The sequence below is a fragment of the Lacerta agilis genome, chromosome 1 (genome assembly GCF_009819535.1).
Source record: "Lacerta agilis isolate rLacAgi1 chromosome 1, rLacAgi1.pri, whole genome shotgun sequence".
Classification (NCBI taxonomy): Eukaryota; Metazoa; Chordata; class Lepidosauria; order Squamata; family Lacertidae; genus Lacerta; species Lacerta agilis.
This window is the reverse complement of record NC_046312.1, coordinates 105,158,784-105,179,813: the sequence shown is the minus strand read 5'-3', so window position 1 is coordinate 105,179,813 and position 21,030 is coordinate 105,158,784. Positions and strand designations below refer to the sequence as shown.

The 21,030-nt window shown below is 43.1% G+C and overlaps 1 protein-coding gene across 5 annotated transcripts in view; it reads left to right on the top strand.

Annotated features, from left to right (window-relative positions):
• The window catches only part of LOC117055997 (prolyl endopeptidase FAP-like), a 56,186-nt gene extending 35,946 nt beyond the window's left edge, over positions 1 to 20,240 (top strand). For all 5 annotated transcript variants that reach the window (XM_033165996.1, XM_033165987.1, XM_033165979.1 and 2 more), the window contains 10 exons: positions 561 to 608; positions 2,790 to 2,888; positions 5,091 to 5,160; positions 5,937 to 6,131; positions 10,552 to 10,606; positions 15,244 to 15,343; positions 18,137 to 18,201; positions 18,628 to 18,700; positions 19,011 to 19,084; positions 19,875 to 20,240. In XM_033165996.1, the coding sequence (XP_033021887.1) occupies positions 561 to 608; positions 2,790 to 2,888; positions 5,091 to 5,160; positions 5,937 to 6,131; positions 10,552 to 10,606; positions 15,244 to 15,343; positions 18,137 to 18,201; positions 18,628 to 18,700; positions 19,011 to 19,084; positions 19,875 to 19,973 (878 nt within the window). In that variant the 3' untranslated portion in view covers positions 19,974 to 20,240. The remainder of the gene's footprint in view (positions 1 to 560; positions 609 to 2,789; positions 2,889 to 5,090; positions 5,161 to 5,936; positions 6,132 to 10,551; positions 10,607 to 15,243; positions 15,344 to 18,136; positions 18,202 to 18,627; positions 18,701 to 19,010; positions 19,085 to 19,874) is intronic.
• The last annotated feature ends 790 nt before the right edge of the window (positions 20,241 to 21,030 follow it).

Genomic DNA, 21,030 nt, shown 5'->3' with positions numbered 1-21,030 from the left:
CGTCCTTTCTCCCATCCCTGGAGAAGCCTAGAAATTGTAGTTTGCAAAGTGCTAAGAAAGAATGCTAGGAACCATTTCACTCCTGGGAACTATAGGAAACCATGCAGCAGGACACCTTCCTCCTTCTGTTGCCCGCTACAGCTCCCTACACACACACACACACACACAGAGAGAGAGAGAGAGAGAGAGAGAGAGAGTTATGTAGGGTTGTGGTGGTGAGGGACCTTTCAGAACAGATTTCGAAAGAGTTCCTGAAGATTGCAGGACCTTCCAGAATGCATGCAATATAGCTGGATGTGGCAGGAAGGAAGAATTGATTAACGTCGCAGTGTGACTGTGTGTGTGTAAATATAAGTGCTTTCTGTTGGTGTACTTATAAATACTGCCACCCTAACACCCAAAGCTCCTTATGTGATGAACAAAAGAGGAACATGTTACATGCAAGTATCTAGCCAACAAAATTTGTGCTATTTTCAGAAGTAATAATTCTGGGGTGGTTTTTTTTGCAGTTCTTGTTTCATTCAATGCCAATTCTCTTTTTCTTCCAATCACCATCGCAGGTCCAGGCATTCCCATTTCTACTATTTACGAGAGCAGATACGACAGAGGTATCTATCACTATGCATGTTTGTGTGCCCAGTTGATTGGTTTAAATTCAGATCCACAGTGTACAATGAAAGCACATTTAAAGCAAAGAATCATGGGAGCTGTAGTTTACGCACCACAGAGCAACAAGTCCCAGCACCCTTCAACAAACAACAGTTCCCAGGATTCTTAGGGGCAGCCACGTGCTTTTAAGCGTACTGAAATCCTATGCACTCTTACCCATGACTAAGTCCCTATTACAGTCAAATATGTTGTTGTTGTTCAGTCGTTCAGTCGTGTCCGACTCTTCGTGACCCCATGGACCAGAGCACGCCAGGCACGCCTATCTTTCACTGCCTCCCACAGTTTGGCCAAACTCATGCTAGTCGCTTCGAGAACACTGTCCAACCATCTCATCCCCTGTCGTCCCCTTCTCCTTGTGCCCTCCATCTTTCCCAACATCAGGGTCTTTTCTAGGGAGTCTTCTCTTCTCATGATGTGGCCAAAGTACTGGAGCCTCAACTTCAGGATAGGAACAGGCTATAAATCTAAAGATGAAGCCATTTTGAGTTTGATCTCAAAGCACTTTTAGTACATTAACGGGCAGAAAATCTGATTAGATACAGTACATGTGCTCTGCCTGTTTTATATACCTAGCTTTTGTTAAGATTTTTTATTATTAAAAAAAGCATTCATAAAACAAACATTCTACCCACCTGCCTTCTTTCCCCTTCGCTGTTTGTTCTGCTTCAAGTGTTACAGTAATTAACATTATAACATGCAATCAACATGTGTAGAAACATTTATTCTGGGCAGAACGAGCACGTGCATTGATGGGGGGGTGGCATTGCAGGTGGAGACCTTCGCCTGTTCATTTCAATAGCATGCATCGGTTCAGTTCAGATATTGAAACAGACATGTGCAGGGTGGGGTGCAACCCTGACCCCATAAAGCCATCTCTCCTGCATATTTGCTCTACCCAGAACTGATGGCCCATGGTGGAGAAAGGCCAGGGTTTCATACACAGCCAGATATATAAGCAGCCAGTCGTGCATTTTCCAGATACTTTCTACCAGCCATCCGCTTTATTATGATCATTCGTCTTGTGCATTATGTCTTTCTCCCTCTTTGAGGATCAGGCTGTACATTTGCCCTTGTGGCCTATTTGCCTCCCTTTAAACTTATAGCAGTCTAAGCATTGCCCTGTCTGCAAAACTAAGTCAGTTGTTAAGCTTTCTGGTATTTCCTGTTCATGATTACGCTGGAAATCTTCTGGTATTTCATGACCAGGAAGTGGTTTCCCTAAGTGCTGGGTAAGGGGGAGAGTTTTGCTGTCAATGTAATCTAGCTGTAACTGTTTTGCTATGTATGTGCTAGCACTGCCTGGTGTTATCTTAGGTCATACATCTGTAGCATAGGGCAATCTAAAATTATATACAGATCCTTTGGGGGAAAAGTGAGCTCCTTTAACTAATCAATTGGTGGAACACATTAAACACTTCAGGTGCTTAATCCTATTACTTCATTACTTAATAGATTTTTGAAAGTTTTCTTTCAACGGCTACCACTCCCGTCTCCCAGCTCTTCTACATATTACATCTCTTTCCTGCTCAAACTCCAGAGAGCAAGCATAGGCAAACTCGGCCCTCCAGATGTTTTGGGACTACAACTCCCATCATCCCTGACCACTAGTCCTGTTAGCTAGGGATGATGGGAGTTGTAGTCCCAAAACATCTGGAGGGCCGAGTTTGCCTATGCTTGCCAGAGAGGGTTTAAAAACGCTCTGTCAAGCACCATAACCCAGCAATACACCCCAACTCAGCAATAGATGTTATCATAGATCCAAGGAGGTTTAGTCCCAGCAAATATTTTCCTATTTTCTCCTCCATAGAAGAGAACACTCTGTTACTGTTAAAACCACACAGATGCTTGCTATTTGCATACAGGATATTCACTTATACGCATGACCCTAACAGATTTGACATGTATTCTCTATTTGTGTCCTGTCACGTAATAATTAGATTGCAACCATACTCGGTTGTTTTTGTACCGTTTCTAAAATTATTTTAGCTTTCTTTTTTGAGGATATGTCTGTGAAATGTCATAGGACAAACTTGGAAGGAGATTCAGAAATCAGTAATGATGATAACAAGAATGCTAACCAATGGCAAATGTATTGTGAATCTAAATTTTTATCTATGTAGAAATTCGAGTTTTGGAAGCCAACAGGGATTTGGAATCTTCTCTGCAAAAGATCAGCATGCCTACCACAGATTTTGACAAACTTGAAGTGGATGGTATAAGTAAGTACAATCGACTATATATCCTCCCCTTTTGATTTTACATTATGAGTGACAAGGGAAGAGTAGTGGCTATGGTAGCTATTTAAATGCTTCATGTTTGGTAACTGTAGTCCTTTCCAGACTGCCAAGGATTCAAAGATTCAGTCACCTACCAGAAATGCAAGTTGGAACAGTTGAAGTGGGATAAAGCGTTCTGTCACCCTCAACAAACTCACTTTTTTGACTCAACAAACCCACTTTTTTTTAAAAAAAGAGACATCTTGCATTTAAGAAAGTGATGGGAAATTGCACTGAAAAGTGTGGGATGCAGGAAGATGTATAACCACAGCACAAGCAAAACAGGATGAATGCTCTATATCATATACTTTCCCTGCAAATATCTGAGTATCTGAGTATCTTGCAGCAAGTTCTCTCTGGGTATCTGACTGATACCCAGAGAGAACTTGCTGCAAGACAGACCCAAAAAAGAAAATAACAGAACACCACTAGTCATCACACACAGCTCCCAAGTTAAAACAGTACAACGCATCATCAGAGATCTACAACCTCTCCTAGACAATGACAGTTCTCTTTCTCAAGCTCTGGGAGGAAGACCCTTCATCGCATACAAACAGCCACCCAATCTCAAACAGCTCCTCACCCACAATAATACAAAAACAGGACTCAACATGGACACTGGTACCAGAGCCTGCAATAAACCCAGATGCCAACTTTGCTGCCACATAAACCCGGATAACACCATTACTGGTCCCAACAACATCAAACACACCATCTCAGGACTATTTAATTGCTCATCTTCCAACATTGTGTATGCAATCAAATGCCAACAGTGCCCTTCAGCTCTCTATATTGGACAAACAGGCCAAACCCTACGCCAAAGGATAAATGGACATAAATCTGATATCAGGAATCACAAGACAGAGAAACCAGTAGGAGAACACTTCAATCTCCCAGGACATTCTATAAAAGATCTCAAAGTAGCTGTCTTAATACAAAGAAATTTCAGAAATAGACTGGAAAGAGAAGTGGCTGAATTGCAACTCATCACCAAACTTAAAACCATGGAGAAACCTGGTTTGAACAAAGACATTGGATTCTTATCTCATTATACATAACAAAGCCATCTTTAGCCATCTCACCCCTTCCCTGCAAGACTAATTGCAGCCGTTTAGAGTCGTCAACAGGTTTTCCACACTTATCAGCCTATCACCCATTCCCACCACCCTTCTGAGTAATACCCCTCCCCACTCCCCCACTATATTTAAGGATCTGGTGACTTCTGTTTCAGTGTATCTGAAGAAGTGTGCATGCACACGAAAGCTCATACCAGGAACAAACTCAGTTGGTCTCTAAGGTGCTACTAGAAAGAATTTTCGATTTTGTTTTCCCTGCAAAGAAATCAGAACGAATACTTAGTAATAAGTAGCCATAGAGCTTGTACACACATCTGCTTGTGCCCTAACTAGAAAGCATGGGCTCGACCATTTTCTCCCTTGCTCTGCTCCTTCCCAAGAGAAAACCCGTTCTTTAGAGGTAGATTGGAACAAATGGCAATCTGGGAAAAGCCCAAATTGCTGTTTGTTCCGACTGAGCCTTAAAGAGTGTTTTTCTCTAGGGGAAAGAGGAAGTGCGGAGAAGCCCATAGTCTAACCCCTACATAAGCTTTGTGCAGGCAAATCAGGATGAATGACGCGTAAGCAGGTCCTCTGAAGGAGCCCCATAACTGCGCAGAAACATGGCAGTTTGTCACCTTGAGCAGTGCAGAACGCCATCGTGACTGGAATGCTGTGCACAGTCCTTATTGCCCCACCCCCAGAATGATATTGTAGGAAACGGTATTCAAAACTATCAAGAGGCTGGAGTGACTCCCCTGTGAAGAAAGGCTACAACAACTAGGCCTTTTTAATTTGGAAAAACAGCAACTGTGGCAGGAAGTGGGCATGGTAGAGGTGTGCAGAATGATGCCTATTGTGGAGAAAGTGGACACACAGAGTCGCCTTTTCTCCCTCATAGTACTAGAACTTGAGGGAAAGGTCACTCTACGAAACTTAATGCACCAGTGATTCAGGAGAGACCCCCCCACCCCAAACTACTTCTTCACAAAATGCACAATTCGTTTGCAGAATTCGCTGTCACTAGATGCGGTGATGGATCTTCAGCATTCGCTATTTGTCATTCTCTCTCTCTCTCTCCCCCTTTCAGCCATGTGGTACAAAATGGTGCTCCCTCCACGGTTTGATAAATCCAAGAAGTATCCCCTTCTCATACAGGTGTATGTAAAATTGTGTTTATTTATCCTTGCTTGCTTCTTTTCTTTAACATAACTTTGCTTCATTTGGGTGTCCCTTAACAATTAGTGTCAAATACGCTCACACCTAATGACTGTAGAGTAGTAACTACTAAAATAGTAGTTATAAGATCAGGTCTGGTAAATGTCAGGTCTGAGGGCCACTTTTATCTGGTCCTTGGGACTCTTCTTCCCAAGCTACATCTCTGTCCAAGGCTATGCCCCTCACCAGCCTTGCTCTGCATCTACCTCAAGTGCTTTTGCCTGGTTGGAAGGTGAAGTGTAATAATGCCGCTTGTCTGCCTGGATAGAGAATGGGAGGGTGGGAACCTCAGTTGTTTTCCATCCCTTGACTGTAGCGTCCTGTACACTCACTCCCCCCCTGCCCCCACCCTCTGCCATGCATCCCCCAGCAGGTTCCTACAAGAGAATGTGACCATTGGCCAAGCTGACTGGGGCTGATGGGTGCTGGAGTAATCTGGAGCACCCCGGGTCCCCCAGCCCTGTGTTAGGCAAGGCAACGTGACAAAACACCTTACGTAGTAACAATATATTATGTGCCACAACATAGAAACAAAAAGGAAGGCAACGTGCCTAAGCCCTCTCAGGTGTGAACTTGAGTGATTCCATTTTGCCTAGGCTCTGTATTTGTTAAAGATTTTTTTTTGGCCACCATTTGCTTTTCCTTTTTCCTTTAATAAAAAGGGAGTGTTCTGTAGTCCATAGCGCTGAATTTGAGATTCTGTGAATTTTCGCTGCAGGTACGGAGGACCTTGCAGTCAAAGCGTGAAACACACGTTTGGGGTCAGCTGGACGACCTACCTTGCGAGCAAAGAAGAGATTGTGGTGGCTTTCGTGGATGGAAGGGGGACAGCCTTCCAAGGCGATGAAATGTTATACGCGGTATATCGGAAACTTGGGGTTTATGAAGTTGATGATCAGATCTCAGCTGTAAGGTAAGGGAAAGAGTGCGGTTCTGCAAACCTACATTGCAAGCCTCTAGGACAGGGGTCAGCAAACTTTTTCAGCAGGGGGCCGGTCCACTGTCCCTCAGACCTTGTGGGAGGCTGGACTGTTTTGAAAAAAATATATGAACGAATTCCTATGTCCCTCAAATAACCCAGAGATGCATTTTAAATAAAAACACACATTCTACTCATGTAAAAACACCAGGTAGGCCCCACAAATAACCCAGAGATGCATTTTAAATAAAAGGACACATTCTACTCATGTAAAAACACAGATTCCCGGACCGTCCGCGGACTGGATTTAGAAGGCGATTGGGCTGCATCCAGCCCCCTGGCCTTAGTTTGGGGACCCCTGCTCTAGGAGAAAGGACTGTGTGGGTTCTGTATAGTGTTGATATAGCTCTCGTTGCTAGACAAATGTGGCATTTTAAATATTAGCTGCATACAGTCCAGCATCCTGTTCTCACAATGGCCAACTAGATTCCCATGGGAAGCCCACAAGCAGAATCTGAGAGCAACAACATTCTCCCCACCTGCGCTTCCTAGTAACTGATGTTCACTGGTGTACAACAGTGGAGGTACAGCATAGGAGCTGAAAGGAGTAGATTCTCCATGAATAAGTAGCTCTATTCTCCACGAATTTGTCTGAATTTTCTTAATAATCATGCTAGTTCAAATTTCATTTTCTTTTGGGAATGTTACAAAGAACACCTCGAATTTAGATAACTAACAAACATCTGGGTGTGCTTTTCATGCATGAGATACTTGGTCACTTGTTTGGGGGTGCAGCAATGTGTTTGCTTGTTCCCGTACTCATCATCCGTTATCACTGAGCAAACGATCCCATTTTGGCAAAATGAGCATTACTTGGTGAAAGAGGTTGCTTCTGGATCCAGCTTTCCCACTGAAGTGGTGCCTAGAAGCAGCTGTGACTGTTACAACAGCAGTGGTCATTCCTGGGTTGGGAGAGCTTGACCAAAGTAGTTCAGGCATTGGTGAGTTCAATCATGATTTCCTGCAGTGCACTGAATGCAGGGCTTCTGTCGCACTTGACCTGGAAACAGAAGCTAGGGCAGAATGCTGCAGCATGGTTACTGACAGGAGTGAGACCCTATTAGCACATTAACAGCTCAACTCAGAGATTTTCACTGTTTGCCGATTTGTTACTGGGTTTTACCATTGGTATATAAAGCCCTTAATGGTTTGGGACAAGTTTACTTGCAATATTCCCTTACGCCATATGCGTACATTCGACCACTTCAGTCTGCGGATGTGGCCCTGCTACAGGGTGCCACGTATTACTAATTCTGCAGTTGAAACAAATCAGTCTTTTACACCTTGGAACTCCCTGCCTGTTGATATCAGGTAGGCACCTTTACTCTGCTCTTTTCGTTGCCCACCTAGACATGTAGTAATTGCATCTGTTTTAGCTTATGGTTGATCTTAATTGTTTATCAGTTTTTGAATGTTTTTGACTGTCCTTTATTAACCATTTAATGTTACGTCTTATTTTATTGGTGAACCCCTTTGAATTTTTATTTTATTTTATTTTTTACAATCCGTTGGGGAAAGGGCTTTGCAAATGATGTAGGGTTGCTTCTGAATGGCAGAGTCGGAAATGGAACCCATGAACTCTGGTCTCCAACACCAGTGATCTATATGCCTGATAACATGCCTATCTAAACAGGTTTTATCTCTTATGTCCTCTTTCTGATTATTGACTCTTCCATTTCCTCTTCCTATCAAGAATCATGTTGCTTTAACCTCACTTAAAAAAACAACAACCAGCAACGAAGATTGACACAGATGAGATGTTACACTATTTTGAGCCCCCTAGCCATCACGTACTTGCTTTTCTATTGCACGGTGCAAGAAGGCCCTGCTTTATAGTAACCATAAAACTTATGAATTGGTTTTAATTGCACTAAAGTGTTCAGATACAACAGAGGATGTGGTGGGTGCCCGTCCAACTAGGTTAAAGTAAAACCAAGCTGCTCTTCTGTTCGTTCGTTCGTTCATTCATTTAATTCAGGAAATTTATAGATAACTAAACATTAGTAGATATCGTAATGGTGTGCAACAATAAAAATGCAAGAGATACTGGAAACATTTTTTCCCAAAAAAAGAAAAATCTGAGGCTGCCCACATCTCTTGGCAGTCTGCTGTAAAAAGTGTGTGTGTGTGTGTGTGTGTGTGTAAATGGCTCAACTTGCTGCAAAATAAAAATAAAAGGAAAAATGTGTCTGAAAACACGCATTCAATTGACTTCGGTTGATAGGGCCCAATGTGCATTCAGTGTGCTTTGCACTGGAATGGTTGCAGCTTTTCAGCTCCAAATCTGCAAGCAACAGGTAACTGCAAAGGCCAAGCAAGAACTCCGATGGAGAATGCTGTGCAGAGAGAAATTTGCTGAGTCTCTCCACCCGGTCTGAATTGCTCACTTGCTCTGTGTGGGCTCCTCCTCGGGGAGGTTGATGAGGTTCCCGGTGTGAAAATGGCCTTGTTTGTTTTTCTTTGAAATTTGGCTTCCTCGAGTTTTTTATTTTGTAATAATAATTAAAACAGCAAGCCCCAGACTGGGGAATAGTAAACAGCTGCTTGACCTACTTGTTCCTGCCGTTCTGTCATTTCCTCTTCTTCTTTAACCACTTGCCCTCTCATAGCTTGTCTTTAGCTTTTTTTAAATAAATAAAAATTCATGGAACTGGCTGCTGCTTTAAGATAACGTGTCAAATCATCCCCCTTTGGCACCTCCCCACAATTCCATTTAGTTTTGCACACTGCACCCTGGTTTTAGTAATGCAATCTGCGGTCATTTTGGTTCTCTTCAAGCTCAAAAACTACAGACGAAATCACTAGGATTCAAAAGCAATAGCAAATGCTATTGATGAAAATAACAATACAGTACAATATGTTGCAATGTTGATACATAAAAGCACATGTGGAATAAGCTCGTATTGTAGCCAAAAATAGACTGACCATACAGAATTACCCCCTGAGGCGGAATCTGGAATGAGCGTATTGTAGAGTTGTTGACTAGATCTCTGGATTGTATATTGTTTTTGTTCCTTTGTCAAAACCAATTTAGAAATGAAGACATTCTTGTGGTTGGCAGCTGAAGATTATCTGATGTAAATAATCCCAAGTAATTTAGCTGGGAAAACTCTCCAAAATATTGTTTATGCATTCTCCAGAAGCTGTAATGTAAAATACAGTAATTTGCTTTAAGTTGCCAGCTATCTTCCCTGTCTGAGCTCTCTTTAAGTACCTTTCAGCCTGCATTTATGTTCCTCGTTCTTTTAGCTAGAGAGCTACAAATAGGCTACGCACAATGCTTTCTCCTTGTTCATTACTGAGTTACTCAGAGGAAAAGTTTTATTCTTGTGCAAATCAGCCGTGTAGGTTTGCTGGGAGAGACTAAATTGCCTAAAGCCACTCATAATAGATGGGTCAGGTTTTTAACTTGGGGTTCTCCTCACTGCAAGAGATTCTAACTTGGGATGCTCCTCACGGTAGCCACTGTCCTGCACTGGAAAATACCAGGGCAAAAGGGTTTTGAGCATGTCCTAAGATGAGTGGATATTTGGGGCCTGTTTATTACAAGGGTGGGCAACAAGAAGTCTTTGTCTTAATTCCATGTGTGGGGCTAGGAGGTGAAAAGAGGGGTGACAGAAAGAGAGGAAAGCGGGTGGCAGAAAGAGAGGACTTTTCATGAAGACTTTTAAGATAACAAACTCATGTTGAAATATCAAGCTATTTAGAGCTTTATAGGTCATAACTATTGATTTGAATTGTTGGTATAAGGCTTGATTGATATTGAATCAGGCTTTGGATATGCTTTGATAATTTGCATGTTAAATTACTGTACCATCATCAGAGTACCTTGCTCTTCATGAAAACTGAGTCAGTATTTGAAGTTGAGTATACCAAGTATTTGATAGCGTAAGATTCTTGCAAGCGTATGCGACAAGAGGAGTAGATCAGTTCTAAGATAACCAGGGCTCCTCATCACATCCAAACATAGCGAGCCACAGTTTGATCCTGGCTTGTATGAATTCAAGATGCAGTGGAGGGATTCTGGTTAGTTTAAATTAAAACCAGAAACTTTCAATCTCCTCCTCCTGTCGCACAGCAGAAGAAGACAGGGAAGAGTACTGAGCCTCCCCATCGTGCACTAAACTATTGTTCCATGTTACTACCCAAAGTGTCCCATTGTGTTCAGCATCACCAGTTTCAAACCCTAGTTTAAATCATAGAGTGTTTGAACTCATTAGAGCAATAACCATAATTTTCTGCTGCATAACGACAGCAACAAATCTTAATGGGACCCCAAAATATTCAAAAGCAAAAGCTATTTTATCACCTTTGTTTTTTGAACTAACAAAACATATTTTTTCCTTTTGAACAGAAAGTTTATAGACATGGGATTCATTGACGAAAAAAGGATAGCCATATGGGGATGGGTACGTATACTTAAAAAAAACAAGCTTGTTTAACCTTGTTCTGCTTACAGCTCCTTTTGTAAATGCCTTGGTGAAGTGCATGGAGGTTTCTTGTGCACGGGCTCCATTTTTTTCATTCTTCTCCATGGGACATCTAAACTGTTGCATGTCTGCAATATATACTAGATTTAATCACTACCTCAGCTGCATCAACACTGTCCTTCTTCTGGGCTTGATTCTTTATGAGATAATGCTGAACCATAGTTTAGCATTATGAGAATGAGCCTAGATGAGATTTGAGATCACACGCTTTCCCTTCCTCTTCTGGTGTGGCTGACAGCTTTGAAAGCTTTTTGCTTCCATTTTAGACATCATGATGGCCACACCTGGGCAAACTGTAATCTAATCGTGCTTCATGCATCTAAACAGATTATCTCTTAAGCACAAGGACTTCTGCTTGAGCAATGGGACTTCATCTCTCGCCCCCTCTCCCCCTGCACATCTGTTCCAGAGGGTCGGAGGGGAAACCCAAAACAGAATGGGTCTGAGTGGTATTCTGTTTGCCCTGCCACTTTTCCTGGGAAAACCTACTCTTTAGCGCTGAATCAGAACAAATGTTAGTCTGCAGAGAACCTGATTGTCCCTTGCTCTGATTCAGCAGTGAAGACTGGGTTTTCCAGGGGGAAAGTGGTGGAACAAGCACAAGTCTGAATGAGCCTGTTACGGTTTAATGGGAGTTTGTTAAACCTAGGATGAACAGTTCCCCAGCAGGATCCAGTACAGAACCTGCAGACTTAAGTCAGTTGCTAGCCAACAATTAATTTCAAGTGTCCGATGATTTCCATTTCATTAACGTTATTTAGTCTCTGATTATCTCTCAAGAAGTGTTATGGTCTCACTCTCTTCAACTGTGCTAGGAAAAATTATCTTAGGTCTGACACTGCTTGTTTTTCCTGTTTTTCTTCCTTGGCCTGGATTCCCATAAGAGCAGCTTGCCCAGAAGCACAATACAGGGCAGAGTAAACTTGCTGGTATTAGAGGTCAAACTGTTTTATTTTATTGTTTTGATGCCGAGTGCTTATATTAACAAACTTTAATTTATTTTATGTATTGGGCTGATGGCCAACGTTGACATAGCTATAGGCGTCCTCTTCTAGCAGGGTGTGATTGAATGATGCTATGGATAAGGTATTCTGAAGCTGGGCTTAGTATCTGGGAAATAGTGGGTGGGTGTACATGTTGAGTTTGCTAAGCTCACCCAGTCCCAAGAACACCCGAGGGCAAGTAGAATAAATAACATAGGAAGAACATGCTTCTTTTCCCCAGGAAAGTTCACAAAATAATTTTTCTTTTATGACTGACATTGCCATTCGTGTGTCAAAGCTTCTCTCTCTGCCCATCTCCCCTTCATTTTGCGGTGTGGTGTAGTGGTTAAGAGCGGTAGACTTGTAATCTGGTGAACCGGGTTCGCGTCCCCGCTCCTCCACATGAAGCTGCTGGGTGACCTTGGGCTAGTCACACTTCTTTGAAGTCTCTCAGCCCTACTCACCTCACAGAGTGTTTGTTGTGGGGGGAGGAAGGGAAAGGAGAATGTTAAGCGCTTTGAGACTCCTTTGGGTAGTGATAAAGCGGGATATCAAATCCAAACTCTTCTTCTTCTTCTTCTTCTTCTTCTTCTTCTTCTTCTTCTTCTTCTTCTTCTTCTCCTCCTCTCTCGTTTCTTGGCATTTTAGTTTTTCAGCCCATGGGAAGGAATTGTCTTTTAAGTTTTAATTCTTTAGAGCACGTTGATTATCTTTGGGTACTTCAAAAACTGTGGAGCATCCTCTAAGGCAAGTTCTGCTCAGGGGATATTCCCATCAGCTGGTGGCACTGTGGTCTAAACCACTGAGCCTCTTGGGCTTGCCAAGAAGGTTGGAGGGGTGAGCTCCCGTTGCTCTATCCCAGCTCCTGCCAACCTAGCAGTTCGAAAGCACACCAGTGCAAGTAGATAAATAGGTACCACTATGACAGGAAGGTAAACAGCATTTCCATGTGCTCTGGCTCACGGTGTTCCGTTGTGCCAGAAGTGGTTTAGTCATGCTGGCCGCATGACCTGGAAAGCTGTCTGTGGACAAACACCGGCTCCCTCGGTCTGAAAGTGAGATGAGCGCTGCAACCCCATAGTTGCCTTTGACTGGACTTAACCTTCCAGGGGTCCTTTACCTTTTTTACCTTTTACCCACCAGCTGAAGGATGGAAGGGAGAAGTGATGCTTACAGATCTCCCCCTTCAGTCCCTTGTGCCCTGCAAATAATAATAATAATAATAATTATTATTATTATTATTATTATTATTTGTCTCCGTGGTCCCCTTCTTGCTGTTTCCAGATTATAAGTCCTCTGTCTCTCTGAGTCAATTGGTCCAGCTGTGAACTCAACCTCACCCACTAGTCCCCAGTCATTTCAATTTTTTGCCAGGAAGCAGCGGACGTGGGAGTCAGCCTCCATTCCACCCTAGATGGCAGGCAGCTAAGCATTTCAGCATTGTGGGTGTGAGCAAGAAGCAAGGGATTATGTAACTGTCTGGGATGATCAGAGCCTGCTTCATGATGTGTCTTGAATACAGGGCATGAAGGCACTGCACTCTGATGCTCCAAGTCTTTATTTAGCTGCTACACACCAGAGTTCTGTCAGTAGCTCTGTGATTTATTTCCTTTCAGAAGGCACTTGATGAAGATCCATGCAGAATGTTGTCAGTGGGCTGGTCCTTTGTAGCTCCCGCTTGTTCATCCCATTCCTGTGCATGTTTACTCAGGAGTAAGTTCAGTAGGGCTTGCTTCCAAGTGACTGTGCATAGGATTGCAACGTTGCGGGATAATCCTGTGATTACTTTACTTAGAAGTTAGCAAGTCCCACTGCACACCGTGAATCTTACTCCAAATAATGTTTATTTTTAGTTACTACATTTGTATGGCCACCCAGTTTTACCTCTTCACAGTGACTGGTAGAGGTATCTAGCCAGTCTATGTGAGTGTAGTTGTAGTCACCCATTACTACAACATTTCCTCTTTTGGGTGCTTCCTTGATTCCATTCTGCATCTCAAGGTCTTCCTGAGCATCTTGATCAGAGGGACAATTTCACATCCCCAGTAATAAATTACTCTGGCATTTTTCCAGCCAGAACCCACCAGAATTGAGTTCCAGCACCTCTCAGGTGGGCACCACTGCCATTATAAGAGTAAAGGGGAGTTGTCTTATGGTGAGTTACAGCACCACTTTGTCTAGAGAAATAGCACTGGGGCCCAGTATCACCACCCAGCCTATGCAGATGGTTGGAGACCATTCCAGAAATATGAAATGTGACACATCAGGAGCAAGGAAGGAAGGAAGATTAACATCAGGATTGACTACCCCGGTAGACCATGCCACCTGAGGTGGTCGCCTCACCAGGCTTCCTACCGGGTAGGTGGGCCAGCCCTGAATAAAGATATAATAATAATAATAATAATAATAATAATAATAATAATAATAATAATAATAATAATAATAATAATAATAAAAATTTGTTATTTATAGCCCACCCATCTGGCTGTGTTGCCCCAGCCACTCTGGGCCGCTTCCAGCACATATAAAAGCATGATAAAACAGAAAACATTAAAAACTTCCCGATACAGAGCTGCCATCAGATGTCTTCTAAAAGTTGTATAGTTATTTATCCATAAGGAGGGTACCACTGCCGAGAAGGCCCTCTGCCTGGTTCCCTGTAGCTTCATACAGTGAGGGAACTGCCAGAAGACCTTCGGAGGTGGATCTCAGTGTCAGGCCTGATTGATAGGGGTGGAGATGCTTCTTCAGGTATACAGTGATACCTCGGGTTACAGACGCTTCAGGTTACAGACTCCACTAACCCAGAAATAATACCTCGGGTTAAGAACCTTGCTTCAGGATGAGAACAGAAATCAGGCAGCGTTGGCGTGGCAGCAGCAGGAGGCCCCATTAGATTTCAGGTTAAGAACAGACCTCTGGAACGAATTAAGTACGTAACCAGAGGTACCACTGTACAGGGTCAAGGCCACTTAGGGCTTTAAAGGTTAGCACCCACACTTTAAATTACGCTTGGAATTGTATCTACATTGTGATCTTCTGCCTCTGGAGATCCTGCCACCTGAGGAGGCCACCTCGCCTGGCTTCATCATGGGCTGGCCCTGGTACATAGGTACAGCACAAAGTTACTTTATTGAACTACTCTAGTGGTGTCCCATCCAAAGAAAACTAAATGCTCTAGAGCTGCTGTGGGAATGGCACCACTTGGGGAAATGAGGATTGATTAATGCTACCTGTCTTGCAGACTCTTTTCCTCACTGCTGCTTTCCCTCCCACTGTTCTTGAGATTAGCAGCATAACAGAACATCTGGTCACAAAGGACTACACCACTAGGAATCAAACTCACAAGGAAAGCTACTGCATAAATGGAAAGAAACTGCACAACCCATTTACTTGTCCCTGTGCCTGGCTGAGAATTACTCAGACTTATGCTGGAGAATCCTTGGCTTATGTTGCACCTTCAGCTGCCAAAGCAAATATTCCCTTTGGCTTTCATGCTTCACCACTTGGATTCTTAGAGAGCTAGTAGTACTTCATTTCAAGGTTACTAACTTCCATCCCGTTTCTTCCTAGTCTTACGGTGGTTACGTTGCCTCGCTGGCGCTTGGGTCTGGCACTGGAGTGTTTAAGTGCGGGATGGCAGTGGCTCCTGTCTCCAGCTGGGAGTATTATGGTATGGAAACAACTTGTCAACATCACACCTTGAAAGCAGGGCACAGACAATGAATTGTTTTAGCAATGATGTCACTGTGAGGTGCTCTGCTGCTTGCGAAATTTACAAGAACTGCTGGCCTCAGCTAGGAACAATTTCTTTAAAATGCGTGCGTGCGTGCGTGTGTGTGCGCGCACACACACACACACACACACCCCAAGCATGGTTCCCAAGGCCGGTTTGCACAGTTCCTGGTTATTACAGCAGTGAGTATTGAGGAAATAAGAAAAACTGAGCTGGCAGTCAAAGAATGTTTTTCATATGGAATAATATTGTTACAAAAATTGTGTGCCACTCTCACTCTCTGCTAAGTGATAGCAAGAGTCCATGTTTTGCTAAGACTGCAGCCCAAACCCCACTTGTTGTTGTTGTTGTTGTTGTTGTTCAGTCGTGTCCGACTCTTCGTGACCCCATGAACCAGAGCACACCAGGCATGCCTATCCTCCACTGCCTCCCGCAGTTTGGCCAAACTCATGCTAGTCGCTTCGAGAACACTGTCCAACCATCTCATCCTCTGTCGTCCCCTTCTCCTTGTGCTCTCCATCTTTCCCAACATCAGGGTCTTTTCTAGGGAGTCTTCTCTTCTCATGAGGTGGCCAAAGTACTGGAGCCTCAACTTCAGGATCTGTCCTTCCAGTGAGCACTCAGGGCTGATTTCTTTAAGGATGGATATGTTTGATCTTTTTGCAGTCCATGGGACTCTCAAGAGTCTCCTCCAGCACCATAATTCAAAAGCATCAATTCTTCGGCGATTGGTCTTCTTTATGGTCCAGCTCTCACTTCCATACATTACTTACCTGGGGGGAAATAAGCCCCACCAAATTCAACAAGGCTAGCTTCTTTTGAGTAGGCATGGTTAGAATTGCACTCTAAAAGGATGGAAAGCAGGGGAAAGGGGGTGCAAGGAGGCTCTTTCCAAGTACAGCAGTGACCATCCTTCACTCACAGCCAAGTGTGTAATTCTTGGGACCAGATTCAAAGGTCTCCCCCCTCTCCAGCGGCATCTTATATGTGCAGTGATCCACACATAGGAACCCATTTCCATGTGTAGCAAGACTGAATTTATAAATAAAAATGTCTTTGGCATAAAGAAACCAACTTGCAATTTATGCATTTTATGGCGGATTGTATTAAAATCACCCACCATAGCCTTCCTGAGTTCTGAATACGAGACAAGGTTTAAGAAGCAGTTAGCTTAATAAATTTTCCTTCCCTTTGCAAAAAATAAAATAAAATAAATATTTGCACTGACTGAATTACGTGGTTGTCTGTGGCCCTTTTACAAGGGGGAAAAAAGAGTTTGTTTTGGTGGATGTTCATAGCCTTAAGATACCGCCAGCCTAACATTTATGAGTACAGCTCCACCAGTCCCCTCCCATGACTGGCCCCAACTACTGCTGATTCTTTCCCCATATTGCAAGGCAGCTATTCCCAGAAGTAAAGCAAAAACACTCCCTCTGCAAATTCCTTAGGGCCTGGTGCTGCCAAAGTTAAGCACTGTTAAGTTGTTGCGATGCTAGAGGGAGAGATAAGCACATGTGCTCAATTCCTTTCCCCGTGAGATCAGTGGGATTTTCAGAATGTAAACTTCGGCTGAATCATGCTTTTAATGTGGACCAGGACTGCACAACATGCAACTATGCTGGGAGTCATGTATTGTGCTTTGCTCTGCATTTTTGCAGCCCCAGACAGCTCATTATTCAAGTCCTCAGAAGGCTACTGTACATGAATTGCGGGCCATTTTATGCACTAGTGGACAAAGCTGTGGAAACTTTTAGGAAAAGTTGCACTGTATTTCTAAGGATTGATGGCTCATAACAGTGTTTTTAAGAATAAAATTATATATCACTAGAAAGATAATTTCATGCAGAATATAATGCAACAAACTACATTGAATTATTTTTATTCTGAAGACAGGATATCCATATTTGGTAGTGATGGAATAAAGTGCACAAGAAGAAGAATTGAAGAAGGTTTGCTGCCCAAATGCAATGCAGCTGCCATCTAGTCTGGGGCTGATTGACAGCAAAAGGTGGGGGGGGGGGAGAGAATTTGTGTGATTAATGGTACTCTAAATGGTGGGATGTTATGAAATGCCCTTTATCTTTGGTTTTTGGAGTGTATGCCTTCTTTTATTTTGCTATAACCTTTGATAGTATAAAGGTTATTCAACAAACTTCATTGCATTATATTCTGCATTGAATTGTCTTTCTAATGATACATGATTTTATAGTATTATTCCAAAAATGACTGATGTTATGAGCCACCAAAGCTTAGAAATACAGATTTCCCAAAAGCTTCCCATGTTTTGGCCACTAATGTATGTCTGGTGACCTGTGTCCAGTGGTTCACGAGTTACAGCAGGGCAAACATTGGGTTTTAACATTCCTTGTTGGAAATTAAGAGCAATGTCTTTGAACATCTGAATGCACAGCAAGGAGTAAACCTTGCTGACATTTGCTATTCAAGAAGAACGTAATATGAGCCTGCTGGATCTTGCCAATGGCCCATCCAGTCCAGAATCTTGTTCTCACAGTGGCTGACCAGATGCCTATGGGAAGCCTGCAAGCTGAACATGAGAGCAACAACACTCTTCCCCATCTGTGGTTTCCAGCAGCTGGTATTCAGAGACGCACAGCTTCCATCCATGGAGGCAGAGCATCTTCTCTCTCTCGTGGCTACTAGCCATTGACATTCTTGCATATGGACTTTCGTGTGTGTATCCTGTCATCAACATGCTATCATCTCTTGCAGCATCCATCTACACGGAGCGCTTTATGGGTCTCCCAACCAAAGAAGACAATCTGGAGCACTACAGAGTAAGAATAACGAAACATTTCCCTCTCTTTCTTTTTCTCCTTTTACCAGTTAACCTCAACTTCCTTCCCTGCCTTTCTTTCCTTGGCTTAGCGCTATGTGTGCCTCTTCTACCTTCCACTGCTTCCATGATACTTGAGTATAGATTCGGAGAAGTTGGTAGCAGGAGGGAAAGGGGTTGAAAATCGTTTGATGAGAATGGTTTGTTACCTTGTGCACTGTTGCCCACTCAAGGTCAGAGTCCTCTCTCTCTCTGTCTTCACTGGACTCAGCTACATCAGTAAAGAAAAAGCATTTTAAATGCGTTATAACACTATGACACCAAGTGCCACTGTAGAGTTCCATCTTTCACTAACGTGATTTCCTATTATGAGGTTGACAACCACTGAGTTGTTCATTTCTGTCTCTCCCCGCCCTCCACTTTGCAGAATTCGACAGTGATGGCAAAAGCAGAGAACTTCCGTGATGTGGAGTACCTTCTCATCCATGGAACAGCAGATGGTGAGGTTTATGAAAAGCTAGTACAGATACTGAGAAATCACTTTGGTTAGGAAACGCTAAGCTTTCTTCTGTGCCCACGACTAGGGTCAGTACTCGCAATACATTTTATGTTTTTCTTTCCAGCACATCAAACAAAGCTGACTCATTGTTGATCATGATTCTGTGTCTGCTGTAGAGTTTAATAACTCATGGCATGTCTAATGCAGCACAATTGTGTGCTTTCTGGTATTTTACCAGGTGTGTTTGGGTTTTTGTTATTTTTTAAAGCAGCCATTTTCATTTTGTCCCTCCCCCCCCTTTCTCGTTTCAGATAATGTACATTTTCAGAACTCAGCACAGATCTCCAAAGCCTTAGTCAATGCACAAGTGGATTTCCAGGCAATGGTAGATATTATCAAACAATTTAATTATAATGTTGCACTGTTTAATTCCAAGATTAGGTTTATCAGGGACTGTATGTAGCACAGCAGAAGAGCACATGCTTTGCAGGAATTTCCAAGCTGAGTTTCCAGTTAAAGGATCTCGGCCATTTTTTTTTTTAAATTGTATTGAAAACATTAAATGGGCAGAACTCTGAAAACCCTCTAAGTGTTTTTCACATCAAAATATTGTTTAAAAAAAAGCAAAACAACCAAAGAGAGAGAGAGAATGAATGCTTCTCCCGAAGCACCACAATATACCTGAAAGTCGCCTTTCCCTGATCTCTGATAGATATGAGTGGTTCTGCTCACTCTGTACATGCTCAGAGGTGCACTATTCAATATTACTTTTGTGCTCCAAGAACAAAGATGTGTAACTGAAAACAGGTTATATAGATAATGCTTAGTTAGCTGTAAAAGCTGGGAGACTGGTGGATCCCTGGAACTGCAGCCCTGGCCATTTCCTTATATGCAAATTTAAGCACCTTGGAAGAGGAAAATCACAGATATTTATTGTGTCCCCTGGGCCTGGGGAGGAGGGCTAGGTTCACTTCTTTAAGCAGACCTTCCCTGTGCCACATCGCAGGATGAGACTGCCCTTGAAACTCTTTTCAAAAGTGTGATTTGCTGTGTAGCATTTGGGGCCAGCAGGGAGGGGAGGGTTGCTGTTCACAGAACTAGCTTCCACTGGTGCTTTAGATCCTGGTACTGTAATTAATTATGGGGTTAAAATATGTGTTTCTCTTCCTCTTCAGTGGTATGCTGACCAGGACCATGGGATTCCAGGCCTTTCTCTTAAGCACCTCTACACCCACATGACCCATTTCCTCAAGCAGTGTTTTTCCCTGGCTTAAGGAGAGTCCCCTGCCCCTCCTCTCCATGGGCCTGCACAGAAAGGAGAACGACGCGTGCTTTGCTAGAAAGCAACATGAGCTGCACAGATTAAGCATATTCCGGAAACAGGATAAGAAAGCGAGAATTAAAGAAGGCTTTGGCATGGACAGTCTCTTGTTGACACATGTGCATTAGCAAATAATATTACAGTTTGCATCCAGGTACACTTATTTGTTGGGAAACAAATGAACAATAAAATAAAAACAAAAACAAGTGTTTTGAAGGCTACACATTTTGCTTCTTTTCCTCCTTCAGTCCTCATGGGTCAGATACATGTAAGGGACAGGGTGCCAACTTGAATAAAATATTGGGGCACGTAAGCCCGCATAATCGATCACATGATGCAGTGCACGCACACTATTTGAATGGCAATGCCCATCAACTTTGGGGGGTGGGCAGCCCCCTCAAATATTTTATTGGAGGGGCTGATGCCCCCTCGGTCCCTAAGAGTTGACTCCTATGGTAAGGGAGCATTTCTGAAAGGGACATAGCTCTGTGATAGAGCATCCCAAGTTCAATCTCTAGGAGCTCCAGGTAAAATATGGTCTGCCTCAAATCCTGGGGAGCTGCTGCAAGTCAGTATTGGCAATTGGACCAATGGACTTACTCAGTATAAGGCAGCTTGCTTTGTTCCTACAGGAAAAGGTAGCCTAGACTGTGTCCACACTTCTGTTTTCTGTGCACTCACTGCCTTCCCGGTGCTGGGTTTTTAAATATATGCTCACATGACGTTATCCAAAATGCATATGCATCCTGTCCTTTGTTGTGAAATACTTCTGTTTGATGCATTGTTTCTCAAACCAGCTTCACACCAATTGATGGGTGTCCTTAAGCCGTTCCTAATTCATCTCCAGCCAATGAGACGAACACCGTAAAGACATTCCCGCCATTCAATGCCCTCCGGCGTATGCACAAAAGGACACGAATCTGCTGCTAATTAATCTGTGCTGGTGTGAATAGCTGTGGGGGAAGCGCTGTGAAATGCTCCGGCAGAAACACATTACTGCACTCTAGGGC